This window comes from Podarcis bocagei, assembly GCF_964188305.1.
Source record: "Podarcis bocagei genome assembly, chromosome: 14".
NCBI lineage: Eukaryota > Metazoa > Chordata > Lepidosauria > Squamata > Lacertidae > Podarcis > Podarcis bocagei.
Window position 1 is genome coordinate 8,838,664 of NC_138139.1, and position 23,319 is coordinate 8,861,982.

At 41.2% G+C, this 23,319-nt stretch overlaps 2 protein-coding genes across 3 annotated transcripts in view; one reads left to right on the forward strand and one right to left on the reverse strand.

The window, feature by feature from the left end:
- NPTN (neuroplastin) overlaps positions 1 to 21,257 on the reverse strand; it is a 46,299-nt gene extending 25,042 nt beyond the window's left edge. Inside the window, exons 1-2 of one of the 2 annotated variants that reach the window (XM_081169244.1) lie at positions 20,868 to 21,257; positions 8,038 to 8,385 (exon numbers count right to left, since the gene is read on the reverse strand). In XM_081169244.1, coding sequence (XP_081025370.1) covers positions 8,038 to 8,385; positions 20,868 to 20,964 — 445 coding nt within the window. In that variant the 5' untranslated portion in view covers positions 20,965 to 21,257. The remainder of the gene's footprint in view (positions 1 to 8,037; positions 8,386 to 20,867) is intronic. The other variant, XM_081169245.1, reaches the window with a different exon arrangement.
- A 554-nt stretch (positions 21,258 to 21,811) lies between these two features.
- The window catches only part of CD276 (CD276 molecule), a 61,148-nt gene continuing 59,640 nt past the window's right edge, over positions 21,812 to 23,319 (forward strand). Inside the window, exon 1 of the mRNA XM_081169257.1 lies at positions 21,812 to 21,985. The gene's annotated coding sequence lies outside the window, so the exon portion shown is untranslated. The remainder of the gene's footprint in view (positions 21,986 to 23,319) is intronic.

Sequence of the window (23,319 nt, forward strand, 5' to 3'; positions counted from 1 at the left end):
GTTCTGGGGGTTTCCTCAACCCTCTGGATCAGGGGTCAGCAAACTTTTTCAGCAGGGGGCTGGTCCACCGTCCCTCAGACCTTGTGGGGGGGGGCGGACTATATTTTGGAGGGGGGGGGGAAATGAACAAATTCCTACGCCCCACAAATAACCCAGAGATGCATTTTAAATAAAAGCACACATTCTACTCATGTAAAAACACCAGGCAGGCCCCAGAAGTAAGCCAGAGATGCATTTTCAATAAAAGGACACATTCCACTCATGTAAAAACACGCTAATTTCCGGACCGTCCGCAGGCCGGATTTAGAAGGCAATTGGGCCAGATCCGGCCTCAGGGCCTTAGTTTGCCTACCCATGTTCTGGATCATAATTGGGTTGTGCACAGTGGGAAGAGAGGATTTGAAAGTTGAGTTCTACAAGCATAAATCATTGTGCTGATGGGACGCAATAGTTGGATACTACTGATATTTTGGATGCTCTCATATACACCATTATAGATAAAATGTTGTTGCTGAAACAGGTAAATATCCTATTAAAGATATCAGTAAAGCACAATAAGCTGTGTCTCTGCTAAAACCCTGTATAGAGTTTTCCAAACTGAGTTGCCAATGCCAAACTTCCAAGAAGCTAACAAAGAAAATCATGTCATTATCAGACACTTAGATTGCATATAATACTTACATAACTTAAAAATACCAAGATTGTATTATGGTATCATAATACAATCTAAGAGAGATCAATGCACCACTTTAAACCACAGGCACACATTGGTGTTTTGTTTTTAAAATATGTGGCAGGTTATGATAGAAATAGAGGAAAATTATAATGTTTGCATGCATATGCACATGCAAACAACCCACACATTATCTAGGACTAAAGAGGTAACTCTGGAACAAGCAGCAACTAGTTCAACCAAACAGGCATGGAACAAATCCATTTGCTCCAGTACCTTAACCTCAAATATTATGATATCACTTTGGATCCCTCCAACATTGTTCCTTTACCTTTTTAAATTTGCAATTATGGGTTCATCCACAATGTATTTTGTAGTGTGCAACTAAAACTGGTGCTTGCATACTAATGCATCACATATTCAACATGGAATTACAACATAGGATATGTGAACCACAATTTATATATAGTAAAGTGTCGTTACAAACACAGCCTTGGTTTATGGGGACTCTAAGTTTTATATACCATAGAACTGAAGTGCATTAAGTTCAGTTCCCAATAACAGTTTTCATTTCAACATTCAAAGGTAAAAAGAATGGGAGTTTTTCTGATCCCTCTTCGTTATACTTTTAAGTTAAAAACAGACATTCTATTGAGACATTTCCAGAATAAATCTAGCCATGGCAGTTAAGCAGTGTGTAGATTTTTTTTAATGTTGTATTTTTGAGCCCTTCAGGGCTCTGGGGCTAATTTATACAAGGCATAGGAGATCCATAATCAGGTCTCCCAATGTTTTTATTCAGGTTTTTTTCTTCAGCCGGAACTCAACAGAATTTTGTTCTGGCACCTCTCAGGTGGGCACCATTGGCATTATAAGAGAACAGGGTGAGTTCCGGAACCTCTTTTTCCTAGAAAAATAGCACTGTTTTTACTTTTATTACGTATGAAGTGCTAATAGGCAGCAATGAATGTTTATTCTGAAAGGTACTACAAAACTTGTGTCCAGCTTTAATATGGTCCGAAATCACATCAGAGAAGATTTATAAGGTCCATCTGCGTAAACACTCTGAAAGCAACATATTAATTCAAAGGAAGAAAAATTATTTCAATAGTTGTTTGCATCCAGTATATCTGAAGGAGCGTCTCCTCCCCCATCGTTCTGCCCAGACACTGAGGTCCAGCTCCGAGGGCCTACTTGCGGTTCCCTCACTGCAAGAGGCCAAGTTACAGGGAACAAGGCAGAGGGCCTTCTCGGTAGTGGCGCCCGCCCTGTGGAACACCCTCCCATCAGATGTCAAAGCGATAAACATCTACCTGACATTCAGAAGACATCTTAAGGCAGCCCTGTTCAGGGAAGTTTTTAATATGTGACATTTTAGTGTATCTTTCATCTTTGTTGGAAGCCGCCCAGAGTGGCTGGGGAAACCCAGCCAGATGGGTGGGGTACAAATAATAAATTATTATTATTATTATTATTATTATTATTATTATTATTATTATTATTATTATTATTATTATTATTATTATTATTATTTTATGCCTCCATTAACAAAACCTGACATTTTTGCCAGTCTACAGTGAGAAATTGCATTGTTTTAAATGTTTCATTTCTTTTCCTACCCAGCTGCCTGCTTGCCTGCCTTTCCCTTAAGAAAAATAGTAAATGTCAGAATAAGTTAGATTTTTAAAATAAAGTTTTTGTATTTCCAATTTAGGATCACATGTAGGAACTGATCTAGGTACAATTATGGCCCAAACAACTACAGGGTTTCTAGTGCAGGATCCTCTTGAAGCCCCTCCCTTGGTGCTATGACAGGTGCTATTATGCAGACTTGATTAAAGAGGAGAACAAGAACTCTATAAAAGGTGAAAGTGAGTTTTAATCTGGTTTATAGTTCATAATTTATTTTAAGACTGATATTTAGGAGACATAGTTTTATTAGGAAATATTTTCCTTTTCCTTTCATTTGGCAACATGTGATTGTCAAAGGGCAGCAATCAGAGCTATCAGCAGGTATTTCCCAGGATTCCTCTAAGTCCAAGAGAGAGAGCTATATTGCATTCTCCCAAATTGCAAGTTATTTGTTACACTTTTCCTACTGCAACCTGAACTCCAGAAATCTAAAATTCAACTGAAGTTGAGAGCTGAACATCAGCAACTAAATGTCCTCCAAGCTCCATTCTTCAGGTGCTGTTACCTTGATGTTAAAAGGTTACACATTCTTGCTACCCACAAACCCGTGATCAACCAAACTCACTCATATAGTTGAAGTAATAAGAAAAAATAAAATGAATAGCAGTTCTAGATCAAAGATACTTGGTGAGCCAGTTATTACTGCATGTAAAAAATGGTGCACTGTCAATACTTGCAAAGGACACACCCGATCTCTATTAGGAAAAGTTGTAAATGTATGAACAATGTTTGAGTGACTGTTAAGCAGGAAAACGTGGAAACCAAAGCAGAAGGAAGGGGACAGGAGAAAGATGCACAAGACTTTGGGAGATATCAAATCGCATAGTTACTAGTTTGTCTATTGGAATTATCCAGCTTAAACTGCAGAAGGATTTTATAGCATTGTTTTGTCACAAGGTTGTTATCGGTATTTTGGAACATTCTAATTACCATAATTGGAAAGAAGCATATTTATAAATCTGAGCTCAAAACATGAAGCCAGTACTGTAAGCCAAAATATCCTAATCAAATTGTTTACCATCTACATTATTAGCTTTACTCATGACTTGCATGTTGACACATAGAGCCATTTCCCATTTCATGTAGGAAGATTCTGTAATCCAACGCAATATGCTGGTTGCTTTCTTTTAATGTCTTTTTTAAAAAAAAAATTGCAAGAGCTGTTACCTTAGATAGCTTTACATGTTTCCACATCCACTATCAGTTTTGCATAACTGGGACACCCTTCAAGTGCTCTATAAAGCATAAGTCTCAAAGTTACAAGTGAACACAAAGCATATCTTCCTGACGTACAGTATTAAACTTTGTGCTTTGAGTTTATATGAAAGTTATACACAACACTGAAAACTGCATTTCAGAAACCCAAGTAATCCATAACAGAGAAACTGGACAATGGCAAAACAGATGGAGCATGATATTTGACTAAGTTTTACTCAGAATAGACCTACAAGAATTAATGGATCTAACTTAGTCATGCTAATTAATTTCAATCGGTCTACTCTGAACAAAACAGTGCTGTGTGTTTATTACTGTCTTTGTAGGGCCTAAAATGGCTAGCATCCACCTACGTCAACTCTATTACAGAGAACTACAATATTGTTTTGCTCATCACTGTCTTGGCAAAGCAGCACTGTTAAGCAGGTATGCTGGGGATGGCAACTGAAGCTTTCGCTTTATCAGTTCCTTGTCAGCCAAGCTGCCTGCCTGCCTATGTTAGCCACCTATTTGTAGCTAATGGTGACCCCATTGCTTCACCCTATACGGACTTCCACTTCTTTGACCAACACCTCTTCATTCCACCCTATATTTAACACAGTGTTTTCTTACATTTAAACCATAGAACTCTGTACCCACATTTGTTCCCTTGCTAGGCTTGTAGCTCCAACCATTTCTTTTACTGTGGTATTACTCACTGTTGACCCTAAAATGTACATTTCTTTGAAGCAGGTTCTGTATGTTACTGACAAGACACTACTGTAAAAGGCCGTGTATAGAAGTGTAATTTCTGGCCTGTACTACCAGTTTTACCCAAGACTCTATTCCTCAGGCAGAGGGACCACAGCAACTAAGGCTAGTTATTTTCCAATGGTATGGGCTATATGAGAAGAAATGAAAGAAATGCTGGTGAGCTAAAGGAAGAAGTGCCTAGAAAAGAAGAAGGCCATAACTGCACACTCATCAACATACGAATTTCGCACAAGCATGACACCTTCTGCCATGCCAGATTCTTCTTTTACCCTTTGAGATTCTTTGGCATACTTCACTTCCTCCCATCCACATTCCCAGCTACTATGTTCTAGAAACACATACACATTTCCCCCTAAATACATGTCTATGCAACAGATATGTACACACAAACCCAGATGTTACATTACTCACTCATATGCTCTTTCCAGACAAATTGCAATATTAAATGAAGTAATTATTTCTACAAAGTTTTGATTTTTTGTGTGACTTTATTTTTCTAGAACTGTTCTATTTTTGCGTGAAGATAGGAAACTTGAAGCTATACTTTAACAATAACAGACATTATGGAATGAAGCTTGCAAATAGGTTGTGCTAAGGACTATAAATTAAGAAAAACAAAGGCTCAAAATTTTCAGGTGGAAGAAACGGCAGCAAAAATGTTGCACCACAAACCCTGTACGCTCTCTAAGGTAAACTGGAGGAGCTTGTTTGGGGTCATTAGATTTTGATGAATCATAAGCTGGGGTACCGTGAATGGAGTTGAGGTTTGTCTGAGGTGAAGCAGGATTGGTGCTAGAGCATTCAAGTCAGAGAAATGAATTCTGACAAGTTTCATGGTGCCTCAGCAATCTAGACATCTACGTTTGCTGCAGGTGAGGATCTACTGAAACCAAAAGTATGTCTCCAGGTTTATCATATATAAGGAAAATGTGAGAACGTTTGGGGGGAGGAGCAGCATTGCAAAAGCAAAACCTATTATTTATTAAATTTATATACCACCCTTAATCTGAGGATCACAGGGCAGCTCACAGTACAAAACCACAAAAATACGTAACATAATAACAAACAAAACAATAATTTTCCCCAAGCCATCAGAATGTAAGGGAGTTAAGCTCCTTTGTAACCAACAAGTTTAGCTTGTAATCAAAGTGAATGACTTTTCCCGGATAGCTCATCCTTTTAGATTCTTCCTCCTCAAAATCAATTTTTGAAAGCTGCCTAGCACAAAAGTCCCTGAAACTATTCAACTGCAATTTGAATGTTTTGTTTGTTTGTTTGTTTTGACCCAGGAGCACCTTTTGACCCAGGAGCACCTACGCTTGTAGGGCAACCAATTGTAGGGCAACCACTGCAGCTGCTCTTCTGAACTTTGGCAGGATTTATGCCCTGGCAACCTTGCTTGCAAATGTCACCCAACTCCTACACAAAATAAAGTTACAATATTTCTTGTTTAAAAAAGGTCCAATTTCACAACTGCCTAATACAAAAAGGCCTTGGACCTATTTGCCTGCATTTGAAAAGCTTTATCCAGAATGGAGGGGCAAGTGAATTGGCTAAAACACCACCCATTTCTCTCAAAAGTTATAGACATTTTCTAATTTCCCAATAGTGAACTGGAGGGTGGGGAACAAAGCAGAATCAGACCCTGAAACAAACTGAGTATCCTTCCAAGAACCTTGGACAGCAAGCAGGTCTGAACTGAAGACTGTGGTTGGTTGGTGTAGACTTTTATAATTTTAATTTGGTTGTCAGCTTAGCATGAGCTGCTGTGGGAGACACAGCAGAATAGTGGTATAACTCTTCTGATGAACAAGACAAATGAGAAATGGGATCTATGGGAAAGATAATATGAAAAAGTTCTAATAATAACCTTACCAATATTTTATCTTGGTTACTTCGGAGACCAAATTCCATTCTCTAACTGGCTCCGCTCTCTCACATATTCACTACAATAATTGCCTGTTTTACAGAAGAAGACTGAAAGCAGAATGGCATTTTTTCTAACATTGGCTCGTGAAAATATTCATAGCTGAAAATGTACACAATACATATTTGACAGTTCTTCACTGTGAATCCCAGCTCATCCTTGTACTTACAGGCTGGCTTGGGCATGTTATTTTCTCTGCCGCAGCTCACTCATTCCCAATGGGGAAAGGAGCCATTCATGGAAGGGAATCAGGAAATACTGCCAATATTACCGGTAATTTAAAGGGAGTGGTAGCCTTCAGATACAATCAGCCAAATACATTAAATGAAACCAAGTTGAACAAGAAGATGCCCATTTTAAATCCTGCAACTGTGAGAGGACTTTCTTTTCTTCAAGTTATCCATCAACATTTTACTATAGCCAAAATGTTGTGTTTATCACAAGTTATCATTCCATTCAGCAGTGACAGACACTTTATTCTTCCTGCTTTAACATTCTCTTAAAATTCTTATTAATAATATCAATAAATACAATCGATCCAGTATTTGATCCTCTACTTCTGGTTTATCTACCACTGCCAGGAATAGGATGCATGCTCTTAAACCAATGATCAAAATGTCACAGCTTGGGGACACCGGGTTCTCAAGACTGCTTTCCAAAAAAACTGGGTGAGATCAGAATACAGTTTAATAATAAATGGAAGCATAAAGTGTTTTATGTTATTGTAGAGTCTCATGAGTATGTGTCATCTAAGCTGCAATAGAAAACCAAAATGGAAGCCCAGGATGTGATGCCTTGGGACACAGCAGCAATTCTTAGAGGGAGGTAAATAATATTTTAAAACAATCTGACTGAGTAAAAATTCAGCATAAATTTCTATCAAAATATATAATTTGTTACAAGATGGAAATCTCAATGGTAGCTTAACACTGCAAATGAAATGTGTATATCTCAGTTCTATTCCTGCTTACTTTATAGCATTGTCTAATTGATTTACCTGTCATTTGTACAGTGGAGCCTTTAAGGACCCAGCTCACATGGCATATAATAAGACCAGGCCCACTATCATTCAGCTTTCCATGTAAAGATGCTTAACGCATGCTACAAGCATGAGAAAGGGGAGATTCTTGGCTACCACTTCTACATGATAAGTAATGACTCACTTTTATATCCTGAGGCAAAAGCATCTGCATCAGTAATCAAAGGACCAACTTTTGAGAGGTCTGGGCATATACATATATGCTATTTATAAAAGTAAAGTGCTGTGACTTGAAGGGAAAATCCAGGCTTTCACATATAACAGAATTCAAATGGGAAGGATTTATACAGAAGTCTATGAACTCAAAATCATGTGAAAAAGAAAGGCATTCCACGAGATCCCAACAAAAGAAAAAAAATGGTTAGAAATGGTTAGATCAGGGAACAACACAAAGTAGAAAGGCACTCAATGAAGAAGCCAGCATTAGGATAGCAGGAAGCCTAATATAGAAAGTAAAAGGGAGGTAACAAACAATCCAATACTGGGCTTGTTTTCACAGAGGAACTAGAAGACAGTTCCAGAGATTCTCCCCAGTCCTTTGATCCTAGGAAGGAGGAGACACAGTAAGAAGGTGGCAAACACAGTAAAGCACTACAACCAGAGGAATAGTTTTGGGTTCAAAACCAAAAAAATGTGACAAAGACAATGGGTGGGTTATACCAGGGTCACAGGAGGGGTAAGGGTCACTTGACTGCCTCTAGATACTACAGTACTACCACTGTAGGGTGCTGAACTCACTCTGAAGGACGCTTATGGTAGCCTGGGCTCGTATCCACGTTATGGCAGGATTTTGCCTCAAGTCATTCCTTCTGGGATCGTTGCTCGCCCTGCACTCATAAGTCCCAGAGTCTTCCAAGATAAGGCGAGTAATTCTCAGCACGCTCACGCCATTCACCCCGTAGGCAGTGTTAATGGTGACACGGCGCTTTCGAGCACCATCCCATAGCTGTTTGAAAGATTCAGCCCGGTTGACTTCAGCATACCACCACTGGATCTCTGGAGTGGGATTCCCAACCACGTCACAGTACAGCTCAAAGGCGTCCCCCGTGAGTTTAGTTTCTGACATGGGCGACTTGACAAACCCAGCTAGAGGGAGGGGCAGCAGAAATGTAGTGACAGACCAGCAGAAAACAGATCTTATAAAGAATAAAGCAAATGAATTGCAGAAAAGAAAAGAAAAACAAAGAAAGACATGCTCATCTGCAATAGGAGCTATTACATGACTTTTAGAAGAAAAGAGACAGAGCTTACAGCTTGCAGAAAGCTTTTATTTTGTTTGCAACCTTGCAAAAAGCTAAGCTCTCGGCTGATGAGCCATCAGGTTTTAACAATTTTACTGTCTATGAGAATAAACTGGATTGGAATAAAATATTGCATCTGGAAAATGCACACATTTTCTCTTTACTTTCTAAAATGCCTAACAAATGGCTAGCGGGGCATATAAAATAATACTTCAATAACAATTGCTTTTGTTGAACACAAATACATTCTCTTATTACAACTTTCGGGTTTAAACGCAGGTATTAGGAAAAGCTGTCCATCATAAGAAATGCTCTGCTATGACTCTGCTTTGACCTCAACATGATGTATCAGGAATTCAGAGATATAAAGTGACCTAAATTTCCTGCAATGGCCAACAGCCAGATTTTCTAAGTTGCAATCCTACCTGTACAAAGAATATAATATAATATTACATTTATTTAAAAGCTATTGTTCCACAGAACCTATCTAAAAAAGATTACACAAGTTGTCATGCTACAATGTTTTTAATTTATGAACTCTATGTAATTGTATATATTAGACAAGCTCTCTGAAAGTCTTGGTCATTATTCATGATATTCAGTTTCCTTTAAACAATTTTGGTAAAAGTAGAACAGACTTCAAAGGTATTCTCCATACACAGATTTCTAGGGAAGACTGCTGATCACACAAACTATGTAAAGAGACTTATTAGAGCTCTGTATCGGTTATCAAGTCCTAAAGAACCAGTTACTAACAGTTACAACCAGGGTCAACTCCACTCAGTGCTACGCACATGGGAAAAACCTGAAGCCCTCTTTATTCCTCACATATACAATGTAAAGTTGTTTTGACAAAATAAAATCCATAAAATAAAATCCAAATATCACGTTACACTCCTTTTATTCAAACAGGCTCATAAACTGGATTGTCAAGTAAGTTCAAGAGAACTGTTATACATATGTTTGTGCAGGAACTACATAGCCCTTTTAGGAGTTGGTTTTGTCAGATGGCCATTTTTACAAAGGAATGTGCTGGGGTGGGTCAAATATCTATCTGCCCTCTGGCACCCTGTGACCTGCTTCCATATTCCTGCACATCCATGCTAGTCTTGTTCCTCAGCTTGCCAAAACCTGAACATTGTTTGTTGCCAACTTCCTGCAGTATAATAAAGTTGTCTTTAAAGACAGAGAAAATGCTATCATTCTACAAAACAATAGCTAATACCAGAAAACATGCAAAACTAGAGAACCAGTGAGATACTATTCACAATTTTTTTTTTTACTGGATATGACACCACAACAAGTATTAACAATTCATATGTCTACTTAAACATGAAACTCACTGGCTAACCTTGGGCAAGTCACTATTGTCCAGCACATTTCAACAAGTAAGAGGAGCCCTCTAATTCTGCAACATTTTTGATTCCTAGAAGCAGGGGTGTTGTCAGTGGATGGCCCCAGGGGCTCAGGTTTTTTGCACTGGGCCATTTATCTCCTTCCTCTTACTTCTCTTTTTTAAACTCATGAAAAAATGTTATTCACGGGGTGGATTTCTCCCTGAAAATCAGCCTATAATAGCATCTATACTTACAAATTAGCATATGCCTATTTGTGCCATGAGCCTGTGCCTCAACACCCAACCTGCAGCCTGAAGGCATATTGTGAACTGAGATGCTACCCATCTCCTCCCTCTTTGAATCGGCTTGTTCCCAGCAGCTCTGAAACTTAGCGCTTGCCTAGTTCTCTTTGAAGAGTACCAAAAATGAGACATCCACATTCCAGCAGCTATCCTTCCAACAAAACCAGACACACACTATTATGTAGCAACAGTTATATGTTCAGTTTCCCATAGTCTTACTCTGTTTGATATTAGAATACCAAGCCTATGGACTGGGTATTTCAGATTGTTTCCCCCAGTCTCCAGACTTTAAAATATAGGCATATATTAGGAAACCTACTCTTTGCAACTCCTGTAGCCAAGCTGGCACCAAACGTATTACTCTGCTTTCCTCTGGACTACATCAGTGAGAGTGAGTGAGAGAGAGAGGTCTTGTCATCTGGGCAGCCCAGGACCTCCGTACATAGAGCCCAGGCTTGCCACTCGGGGTGATCACTTTGGCCCTGCTAACACAGTGGTTTGACTTCACCCCCAGAGGCGCACTCCATGGTAACTCGAGACAGTATGTCAAAAACTCCTTGTTAAGTAAGTCTGGATCACTTTAAAGACATCAACCTCTGTATTTTTCTTGATAGAAGTTTAGATTTGTTTATCTTCTAATGGAAAGGAACACTGCAGTATTGTACAATTTAGTCACTTGCCAAACATACACATTCATGCAAGAACCATGGCTGGCATTCTGACTTATTAAAAATTAAACATTATGCTGGGGTTTTAATAAATTCAGCAGAAGTTTGAGTAATTTGTTTAAAATTTGTATTTATAAGCAGAAGAAAAGGATGAAAGGTCCTCCAATGTGAATATAAATCCCAACATTAAAACATAATGTGGTTCAGTTCTCAATTTCTACCCAGCTAGTCATGAACTGGGTCACATTATGTCTTCTTAATAAATTTATAATGTGACAAAAAGGTATCATCTTACTGAGAGCTTTTCTAGATAACATTAATGCTGCAGAAACATAATACCTGCCTGTGCTGCTTTCCTATCATGCTGAGCCATTTCCATTCAGTTCTGAAGAAGCTGCTAAAATATACATAGCCTAAATATAAACACAAATGTATTTTTCATCTCTTGGGTTCCAGCTCAAGTACTAACCTTTGCATATGATTTAGGAACCAGTTCAACTACTTCTAATACATTTCATAAATACTTATGCAACTTATATGGCTGAAGTGCAACTCCTTAAATCAGAAGTGAGTATTGTTTAAAAACAGTTTATATGCATGCATTAATACCACAATCTCCAGGACTCTGTCAAGCCATGCCTGACCAATGAGAAGAGTAAATATCAGTCTCCAAATATCAGTCTCCAGAATTATATTTCTATGCCAGTACACAGAAATGAAACAGCAACATTCTAGCATCAATAAGCTTGGATCTTAAAAGTTAGTTAACTTAAGCAAGTTCACAGAAGGAAAGTTTCCCATCTTCTCTTGCCCACTGAAGCCACCTGTAAAAGCCTCTACAGAGCATAAGGGAGAAGGCTCCTCTGAATTGTGTGGGATGGGGTGCTGTGGACTAAAGGGCTAGCAGACTTACAGGTTGTTGGAAGCTGATAACACTCAAGGCAATCGGTTCAAATAATTAAAAATAACAACAAATATGCCTCTAAATGGTTGGGGGAATCTGGGTTCATTTTCATTCTTGTCTACATAGACTGCTTTTATTCCTTTTTCATATTTTAATTCTAGTGAAGCACAGAAGGCTAAACTGAACTTCTCCAAGAGCATTCAGTAATGTTTTTAATGTCAGCACTGTAAGTGACAATTAAGCAGCCCAGTCAGCATCGGGATAGAGATTGAGGAAAGCCCAGCACGTGGCAGGAAGCAATGCTCGCAGTTTGGCAGCAAGAACATCCTCCCATTGAATGCGGTAGAAACACTGCCAAGCTGAAGCATCATTCTGAAATCTGAAAACAAAGCCCTAACCTACTGGTACACTCTTACAAAATTAAGTCATGACGGCTGTTAAAGACATAGGAAGAGTTCAAAAAGAATGCTAAGACTTCATAGATTCCGGCCCCTGCAAATCAAATCACCAGAGGCAATAGCCCCAACTCAGCAGTACACATGCCCCCTCTATGCAACACATAGGTCTTTGGCCAGAAACAGCATGAAAGACTTGCACTAGTTCTGAACAAAAGAAGTTACCTTAAACCGAGTCAGGCTACAGGTCCCTATCAAAACTCAGTATTGCTTTCACTGACAGACAATACTGTCCCTCCAGGGTCTCAAGCAGGGGTCTTTCTCAGCCCTACCTGGAGATAAGCTAAACCTGGCAAAAGCAGAAGGTGCTCTGTATAGTGGTAGGGAGAAGAAAAGCTGGATGGAACTCTAGGTCAGACCCAGCAGTGCTCACCTTACCCTGTGCCTCTTTTTTTCCTTTGAGGAATTAAAAATGATGATGATGATGATTATGTCTCCATTTATAGCTTTCCTTCCTCCCAAAGAAGCCCAGTGTAGGTCTGAGTTGGCTGGAATTGGGGAAAGTACTCTTTTAAGCACCTGGGTCCCAAGCCATGTAGGGCTTTGTATTCCAGTACTATTATCTTGTATTTATGACAAGTGAGACTCCTCCATCAAAGTATAAGCAATTGTAATGGGTCTGTCTTCTGTATTGTGTGACTCTTGGCGCCTTCCCTCCTTTCCTGCACACAGAAGCTGCCTTATTTTTTCTTTAGAGTTGATTTGATTTTGGCCTTCATAGCAGCTCCCCTCTCCTTTCCTTCTCTTTTTTTAAGAGATCCAACTTTTGGGTTTCAGTATTGGAGAAGTAGAAAATTGAACTTTGTTCATCTTAAATCATATTTTGCTTTTCTTTCAATCCTGCTCCTTTCCAATCCTACCAACTTCTGAGACAAAGTAATTCCCTTCCTTAATTTGTGCTGTTCCCTAAAAGATATTTATAGATCAGTTATATTCCACTGAGCCTTCACTTTTTGCAAATTTAGTTCTTACTCTTCACCAGTCTGTTGTGATCATTTTATACACATGTTGCCTTTATTAGCATTTTGCCCAGCTTTCTGGATAGCCTATCACCGTGGCTCATTCCATGGCAAGCCACAGTTCACACTAGCCATAGCTGAGAATCAATGCACAATTTGTTTACAACATTTTCATGCCACTTTGCAAGAGACTGAAAGCAGCTTCCATAATGCAAGTAACATTTGAGCTTCCAAACAAAGCATCTAGAGTCACAGCAACAACCATAACTATAGTTTGTCAATTCAATCATGCCAAAATATAGTTAATGCAAATCATGCTTGCTAGTTCAGGTTTATCACTTCCAACAATCACTGCCAAACTATTGTGGTTTTTGGCACAGTCTGTTTGGAAGCAACTACATTGGCACCACAGAGCGGTATTAGTTTTCTTACATGGACCCCAGCTACCCTCCTGTGTATCCTGTGATGTGCAACCATTCTGAAATATTGTCAACCACTCAATCAAATAGTAGAGAGTGATATCCAACTCATGGGGGGGGGGGAGTTTAAAAGGAACTATGGAAATTTTTTTACTTCCAGTTACCGTATTTTTCGCCCTATAGGACGCACTGTCCCATAAGGCGCACCTAGTTTTTTGGGGGGGAAATAAAGGGGGGGAAATTATCCCCCCCCAGGCGCGGGGCTAGGGAAGCCCGAGCTTCCCCCGACCCCAGCCCCCAAACAGGCAGCTCTCTGCAAGCCGTGGGAGCCCAGCGCTGGCTCCCGCTGCTTGCGGAGAGGTCCGCGAAGCCTGGACGCGCTGAGCTCAGCGCGCGCAGGCTTCAGCATGCAGGCACCTCTCCGCAGGCAGCGGGAGTGCAGAGCTGGGCTCCCGCTGCTTGCGGAGAGGTGTGCGAAGCCTGCATTCGCCCCATAGGACACACACACATTTCCCCTTCATTTTTGAAGGGGGAAAAGTGCGTCCTATAGGGCAAAAAATACGGTACTCTCAGAGCTTTTAAAAATGCTAACAATAATTCTGAATCTTTTAATTTAAAGAATCAGCATAACTGAGCTAACTGACCTACCTGCTTTGCATTATGTGTTAAGAATTTTATTTTAACAAAACCGGCTGTAGGGTTGTTTGGGTGATGAGAAGCTGGAAAGAAATGTTTTAAATAAATAAATGCCTTATTAATGGCATATTTTAATTTTTGAAACATGATTTCAAACTTTTGAAAAAGCTTGCAAAGGTGTTCTAGTGATTCATATTGGGAGGCTACAATAAAAGGTACAACAAAAGGCTACAATAAAAGGACCCCTGGACAGCTAAGTCCAGTCAAAGGCAACCATGGGGTGCGGCACTCATCTCGTTTCAGCCCGAGGGAGTCAATGTTTGTACACAGACAGCTTTCCAGGTCATGTGGCCAGCATGACTAAACCGCTTCTGACGCAACGGAACACCATGACGGAAGCCAGAGCACATGGAAATGCCATTTACCTTCCCACCGCAGTTGTACCTATTTATCTACTTGCACTAGTATGCTTTTGAACTGCTAGATTGGCAGAAGCTGGGAAAGGGCAATGGGAGCTCACCCTGTTGCGCGGACTTGAACCACCAACCTTCTAATCGACAAGCCCAAGAGGCTCTGTGGTTCAGACCACAGCGCCACCCACATCCACAATATTGCTTCCAAAGAACAAATGCATGCTTCAAGTTTGAGAACTTTGAAAATTATCATGTTTCATGGGCATGAATGGATAGAATGAGACAATGTCCTTTACTGGCAGCTCCACCTATCACAGAAGCGGTGACTTTGCAAACCGAAAGAGAAAGGTTCTTCCCAATGAAAGCCAGTGTGGTTGGTGTGTCTGTAAGACCAGGACCTGGGAGACCAGTATTCAAATCCCCACTCAACCATGAATTTCATTGGGTGTTACTGTCCTATACGTGCCTAAATTTAAGTCCCACTGTGCTCTCTGTGTGACCTGTTTTGCTATGGCTAGTTACAACCCTCCAAATACCACAAACAGCAAAAAGAACCAAATAAATTCTGCATGAAAAAATGAACAGAAAGTGCTGCAGCATGGGAGGGGTGTGACCACTAGCCATTCAGTTTTTGGGCCCATAACCTAGGTTCCAGGAGCCATGTGACAAATAGCTTTTCTATCCCAGTTTCTAACACTGGTCGCAGGTGGTTATTGGAAAGACTGCCTCTCCCCCCACATCCCTGCCCATTCACTACATTCAGCTGGAGAATCTTTGTTGGGTACACCAAATGCAGCAGTTGACAGGAAAGGGGCACAGGGCCTTTTCTGGCTAGTTCCCTTTATGGAACACCCTATGCATATAAGCCACAAAATGACTTCTGCTATTAGTAACCTTTTACACAAGCCTTTTCTGATTAAGGTTTAACCACAGTTGTACTTTTATCTCTTCACACATTGTTTCTGGTGTTAATACATGTATATATATTGTAACTGGGATATTTATCTTAACCTATTTGCACTGCATATACTGTATTGATTTCACTGTATGCTGCTTAGATACATTAGTTAGAAGTGGTATCTGAATTCATCTCCAGTATCCAAAGCTGAACTCTGTACATAATTTTGCCGTCTACTTTGACTTTGTCAAAGTAGACGGCAAAACCAAAGATATATTCCGATCTCATTTTGAACAGTAGAACTTCAAAACCAAAGATATATTCTGATCTCATTTTGAACAGTAGAACTTAAAACAGTGCTGATAGAATGCACGGTACCCCAATATAGTATTTTGAATCTGAAGTGACCAGGATAGAGTGGACTGAAAACCAGGGCCCATTTATAATTCTTATAGTTCTTTGTATTATTTATTAATCTTTCATTTTATAGTTCTTTTGTTTTATTTATTGTTTTATTTGTTTTATTTAACAGAATTTATATACTGCTTAATCATCAAAACCTCTAATCAGTTTACTTAGCTGATTAACAAATGTTCTGCCTTGAACAATTCAGTAATGAGTCAAGTCCAAGCCAGTGAGAATAATACAGTATCACTGGCATGTACTGTAGTAACAAAGAGATTTCTGAGCAGACCAGTCTGGACAAGTGGTGTTCTCAAGCAGAGTATTATTAGAGATTATTTAAATAAAGATTAAACTGCATAGGGGCTAGAGCACACCCATGTCATCCATTAGGGGAAAGAAATATGATGCTGTAATTATAATATCTGCATAGGTAAAATCATCACCAGCTTCAGGAGTTATAAAAAGTTGTGTGCACAGGATTGTTGTTGTATTTTTTAAATGATTCAATTGGTTATTTTCCAGCTAGAAACAAAATACAATAATTAAATTGATTTCAATATGACAACAACCAAAGGCAAAAATATGAGCATTGTAATCTTCCAATTACTGTTAATAATAGGAAAAAGAAAAACAAACAGCAGCATCTGATAGTGACCGTTAACTAAAATACTAATGCACAAAGAGAGGGTCTAATAGTCCATTTCAATTCAGAGATCCTGGCATGAAAAAGTATAGATACTACAAAAGCATATGGGAAGGTTGCCTCAACAAGGAGACATCCAGATCATTGCCTCTTGCCCCATCAGTGCTGGCAGTCTAGGGGCAAACCAAATGTTCCACAAGAAAACAGCTACGGGCAGAGTAGCTTGGACTTCACCTCAGTGACAAGACACTCAGTGAGGTAAAAGGACTAAATCCAAGGCTTTATAAGAGCCGGAGCAGGTCTACTAGAACCCAGTGTCACCTAACCACCATGCAGAGTGCTGAACCCTGCAGTGACACGGAAATGTCCTAAAGGATGCCACTAAAAGGACAGAACATGAGAGAAGCAAGTTGTTTGCAGTTTTTTACAGAGGTTTTTTTCAATTACAGGTGATTTCACAAAAGCAGGTGATGACCCAGAACACAAGACCCATGTAAACTGGGGGTTGCCTGTATCAGCAACACTTGAGTGCAGTGCGGTATCAGCAGCCCCTCTTCTGCAAATTGTTGTGGTATCACAGATTGCAAGGCACAAGGGGAAAGCCTACACTCTTCTACTCTCAGAGCCACCCTCAGCCCATAGTAGCTTCTTTTTCCTTCCTAAAAGTAACTACTAGCAAATGCGAACTAAACCATGTCTACATCAAAGACTTGTCCCAAAGAAGAATGGAGAGTATACCTAAAGTAGACATTTTTAAAGTATTGGGAAAGCAAACAGAGCTTATATTTTCTGTTCAAATCGGTGCTTGGTTCTGTTATTTAAGTCCAACTGATAAGGGTATTCTAAAGTTTACAATTTGTTCTACAGCTTGGTTGCCTGCACCATATTGTGGGTTTTCAGTGGGGATTTTACCTTTGCTGTATATGGCTCACAAGAACACAAGCTGAAAGATCCAAATGAATATTTTGCTTTACTGTTCACTCTAAGTCTTTACTGCCTTCCAATTCTACTTTCACAGGGGTGTGTACATGAGAAAATTCTGGTGGCTTTACTGTCAGCAAGGTTCTTCAGGCAGTTTCCAGCTGCAATCTAAATAGCCATCAGTTATATAGGAAAAACCCAACCCACTGAAGGAAAAAGCCTGAGGGCAGAGACTAACTTACCACTGATTTTTATAATTCACTCCAGGAAAGTTTTTGGCTTAAAAACCAGGGAAAGACACTTTAAATCAGGCTTTCTCAGCCCTCCAGATGTTTTTGGCCTACAACCCCCATGATCCCTAGCTAGCAGGACCAGTGGTCAGGGATGATGGGAATTGTAGTCTCAAAACATCTGGAGGGTCGAGGTTGAGGAAGCCTGCTTTAAATAAAATAAAGGAGGAAGGCACACCACATTCATCCAATCTACACATCACAGGTGCCAATGTATCCAATACTAAGAGGCTCACAATGGCAGGTAGCTTTATATTAATTAAGGCAAGGACTTATTCAGCAGTTGGATGTTTTTTGAAGACTGAAAGGTAACTTTCAGAACAGCCACTCTTGGAACTGAGTGCATTCTTACTTTTAATAACCATCCTAATCACTGCAATAAAGAATTTGAAACCCTTCTCTTCTCTTCCAAGCACAAAAAATACAAAACTTGTGCTTTATGAACTGTGCATGCCAACAGGGGGTTTTCAAGTCCAGCTTCAGCCATTTGAATGCAGGCACAGGGCTTCTTCAGCCTGATTCCCCTTCCATGAAGTAATATATTGCCTCTCCTGCAGGCATCTGCTCACTATAACAAAGCGAATGTTTGCAGAGGTCCAGTCTATTTTATCCTAACAAAGTCAAATGCCATCACTTTATTCAAAGCCTACAGACACATTCATCATTTAACTCAAATGTGAAGAGACTGTTCACCTCATTTTACCTAAACAAAAGAGACAGCATAAAAGATGAACACTTCAGACAACAGCTAGCATAAAAATCTCCAGATCTTTATTGTCAGGCAGCACGTCTGACAGAAGTAGAATATAGCCAAATTACACAACTGTGAAGTTATATAAGGAACGAGTTCCCACTAATTTTCTGAGACATTTCTACACTTATTTCCAAATCCATGTCTCCAACCCTACAATTCTCTTCTACCTTAAGTGGGGTTGCACTAACCTAGTCCAGATTTTCAGGCATTGCTTCTCTTCCATTCTTACTTCCTTTTGCTAGCCGATTTTTTCTCAACAAGATTGTCTGAGTCAAGGTTCAGAAATTAAGTACTCACCTAAGCTAAAACCCAAGAGCCCAAATTACAGGAGAAACACAGTAACCGAACTGCTGTACATAGCAAGACAAAAAATATTTACACACAGGGTCATTTGACTTCTTTAAAAGGCTACCCAAAAAGCCATTGTGCAACATTAGAAGATACTGTCCACTCAAATATATTTTTCAAGCTAGGGAAAAAACCTATGCTTCTACACCAATAAAACAGTTTACAATGCCATTTAACTTACATCTGTTTTTATCATGTAATACTGCCCCACAAGTACACACCTACTGAGCAAAGATGATACTGGATTTTATGTCTAAATACATGTTCACGCTCAGCCTTCTCAGGCATGCTAAACTTGCCTTTAATCAACCCGTGCTCTACTGGCTTCACTAATAATCATTATGCACTTGGTGCAAATCAATGTCAAGGAGGAGACATATGCAATGCTAGATTTCTTACAGCACTCTTTAGAAAGAAAAAAATCCAGGGTTTCCATCACAGACCTATCAAAAGAATGCTTTAGTTGCTAAGAAACTAAAAAGCAATTGCATTATAAATCATTTAAAGAAAACCAAAGATGCAGTAGGTGGATAGAGATGTACCAGGAGAACAGCACACACTGTTCAAAGTGGCACACCCCAAGAGGCTACGAAAGAGAGGGAGGAATGGCTACCTAAAGCTTGCACCTACAGACTCCTTTTGGTTTAGAATTAGATGTATCTAAGGATTTTAACAGCCCTCTGTTTCTAACTTGATACGTTAGGTACTATGACAAATTATCAAAAAGAAAAGCTCATGATGAGAGAAAACAAAAGGCTGTATGAGAGTTATGAAGTGCTCGCTCATCAGCATGTACTGACATACTCTGCCAAAAACCTATTGCAAGTTCCCTCAATCCCTACCTTATCATGTTCACCAGAGTGTGAAACAGCAGTTTCATTGGCCATCTGGAGTAGTTCATGACTACATGTTTTGGATCCTTGGTTTTCTTCTTCCACTCTCTTCCCTGACCCACCCCAAGGCTTCCCTCTTCACAGCTTTCTACAATTCATATTCTCTCAGCTGCCATTTTCATTTATATAATTTTTATTCTTCCCCTTCCCTCTGCTCCAATGAACTTAGGTCAGGACACACTGCCCTGCCTCCCCCCTTTAATCCTCACATCAGCCCTCTAAGTTATTATCCTTATATTGCAGATGAGAGACACAGTCCAGCTAAAGGTCAGTCAGGAAGCTATACGGCAAAGTGGAAATTTGAACTAGGGTCTGCGTAGTCACAGGCCAACATTCAAACCACTCTGCCACACTGATTATCAGCAGTCCTTGAGCACGCTTAATGCACTTCAGGCAATTACCTTATTATTCTTACAAAGAACTCTGCAAGATAGAACAAAACTGCTCTTTATATACATATATTTAATTTAAAGCATTTGTATGTCACCTTCCATAATGTATCCCCCACAACAGTTAGCAGTCGGTATTTGTAAATAATAATAATAATAATAATCCATTGTAAACAGCATTAATAAATATAACAATAGAGCTTGTCTGATCCAAGGTCACCTGGTGGGGGTCCCTTCCTGCAGCAGAATTTGAAACCACGTCCCTTTGGTCATCTCAGGCTCACCCACCTCCTTCTCTTCCACACCCACCCCACTGCCCAGTCTACCCCCTACCCAGGCTTGCCGGCCCTCCCGTCCCCCCCTCCAAGCTAACCACCAGAATGAGTGATGAATGGGAGGCCGCCCGGCCCAAGGTCACTGCCAAGTTAATCTACTGGGCTGAGCCAGCATTTGAACCCAGCTCCCGCAGGGAGGTGCTCCTCCCCTCCCTCTCCCTAGGCTCCTCCCCACACACACCTGAAACGCCCCGCCCACCGCGCGACAACCTCCCACCCCTTGCGGCATCCCCCGCCGCGGGACCAAGGCGCCCCCTCCCCCCACCTGTCAATCACCGCCTCAGGCGGGTTTCGCTCTCGGGTTCGCCTCCCGCCCCCACCCGCCCTCCCCTCACAGGCCCCGGCCGCCCTCTCTCACCGTTCTGCGCGCCGGCCGGCGTCGGAAAGAGGCTCCCCGCCGCGGCCAGGAGGAGGGAGAGAGCCGCGGGGAGCGGCCCGGAGCCCCGCAGCAGCATCCCGGTCCGCAAGCCGGCTGAGGAGAAGGAGGGCAAGGAAGGGCGGGAGGGAAGAAAGAGAGAGAAGGAGAGGAGGAGGAGGAATGAAGGAGCGCGAGAGCGGGGGGTGGGGGAGGGGGCGCTCAGGCAGCAGCAGCCGCTCGCTCGGTCTCCGCCGCCGCCGCCGCGCGAGGTTCCTTCTCCGCCGTCCTTCCCGTCGCCTTCGCCCGCCTTTTTCCCTCCCTTTTCGCCTCAGCGCAGCCGAGCAGCTCCTTCTACCGCAGCGCCGGAGCCTCGCGAGACCTGGGCCCCCACTTCTCGCGCGAGGAGGAGGAGGAAGGGTGGAATCTGCAGGGCTTGAGGGAAGCGTGTGGGCGGGGCGAGGGCGCGGAAGCTCCGCCTCCCGCCGCTTTTTCCCAGGGGGGGCACGTGACGGGGCGAAGGGAACCGGTTCTGGAGCAAGTGCAGAGGCGGCGGCTGCAACCTCCGCCTGCCTCCCGCCTTTAAAAATATATATATATATATTTCCTCCCACTATATTAATCTGAAAACTATATATTTTCCTCCCACTAATATATTTTCCTATATATTTTTCTCCCACTAATTCCTCTGAAAACACCCCAACCCCCATATATATATATATATATATATATATATATATATATATTCAGAGGAATTAGTGGGAGGAAAAACTGCAATAGGAATAAATGAGAAATGGCCAGCCGCAGAAACGCCCGCGGACCTCATCCGGGGCTCTCTGCACAGATGCTCAGGAAGATCTGGCCCGTGGCAATTGGCGTGAGATCCTGTGAATGTATTTGCATACACGACTGGGAAATTCAGGCGGTGGGTGGCGGCGGAGGTGCTGCCCTGCCCTGCGCTTTGCGGTGGGCCGCCCTGTAAGCAGACGTCTGTGTGTTTTAAATGACTTATAATTATTGGGGAGAGGGGTCGGTTGGGGGGAGATCTGCGCTCCAACAAACCGAATCGGCTTCTGGATTTGTGGGGCGGAGCTGCATCTGACAGAGACTTGAGGCAAAGGGTAAGATTCTGACTCTTTCCCCACCCACCCCCCAATTTCATGCATAGAAGCTGCCTGAATTGGCAATTGGCTCTTTCTTCACATTGTTCTTTCAACCAGACAGCATTTTGCACCTGAGAGCAACCGGGTAGCTTAGGGGACACAGTCTTCCAACATCTTGCTGGCTCCTTGTCATCGCCAACATCCGAGCCATTGCCACACTCCGCCTAATGGTAGGACTGGTCCTGACTGGGGCGAGCAGCAACCCTGTGCCTGAGCTTAACCACATCAAGCTGCAGGCGAGGACTTGTTCAAGACAGCTTTGCTAAATAAATAAATAAATAAATATCATTGTGCATCAAATAAGAATGTGTGTGCAATTGTGGAGATTACGCTCGGTGTTGGTTCTTGGTCTGGTCCTACAGGACTCTTAAATTCAAGGGGGAAAGGTAGGCTGGGTGGAGACTCATAGGACTGAATGATTCCTACTACAGAATAAGTAAACTGTAAATAGAAAATAAGCATCTTGGGGAAACCTAGACTGTTAAAACATTTTTCAAAAGTGGGCTCATATAAAGCATGATGCAGTAATCCCATCTAGACCAGGGGTCAGCAGACTTTTTCAGCAGGGGGCCAAGTCCACTGTCCCTCAGACCTTGTGGGGGGCTGGACTATATTTTGGGGGAAAAATAAAATGAATGAATTCCTATGCCTCACAAATAACCCAGATATGCCTTTTAAATAAAAGCACACATTCTACTCATGTAAAAACACCAGGCAGGCCCCACTAATAATAATAATAATAATAATAATAATAATAATAATAATAATAATAAATTTATTATTTGTACCCCAGCCACTCTGGGCGGCTTCCATAGAAACCAAAAATACACTAAAATATCACACATTAAAAACTTCCCACAAATAACCCAGAGATGCATTTTAAATAAAAGGACACATTCTACTCATGTAAAAACACGCTGATTCCTGGACCGTCATCTACCATTTTGGTAGATGAGACAAAAAATAAATAAATCCAAATATTAAGCTTGCTCATTATTTTGTGAAATTTTGGTTAATTGCAAAAAAGGGATCTATGAATCTTAAAATCTTAACACTAACCCAGCTGCCACCCTAGGATGCTTAAAGAGCCCAGTTTAAGTTCTGTGTCTCTAAATCTCTAGACTGCAGCTTGTCCCCTTCAATTTCTTATCAGAAACAGCACACTCACTCAACCTGATTTGTTTGAGGGGTCTTGCACAATTTGCAGGAATGCGACTGAATTCCACAAAAAAATAGCAATAGTTTGGAAGCCCCCCTAGAAGACTGGTCTTCAATGGGTGGGTCAGGACCAG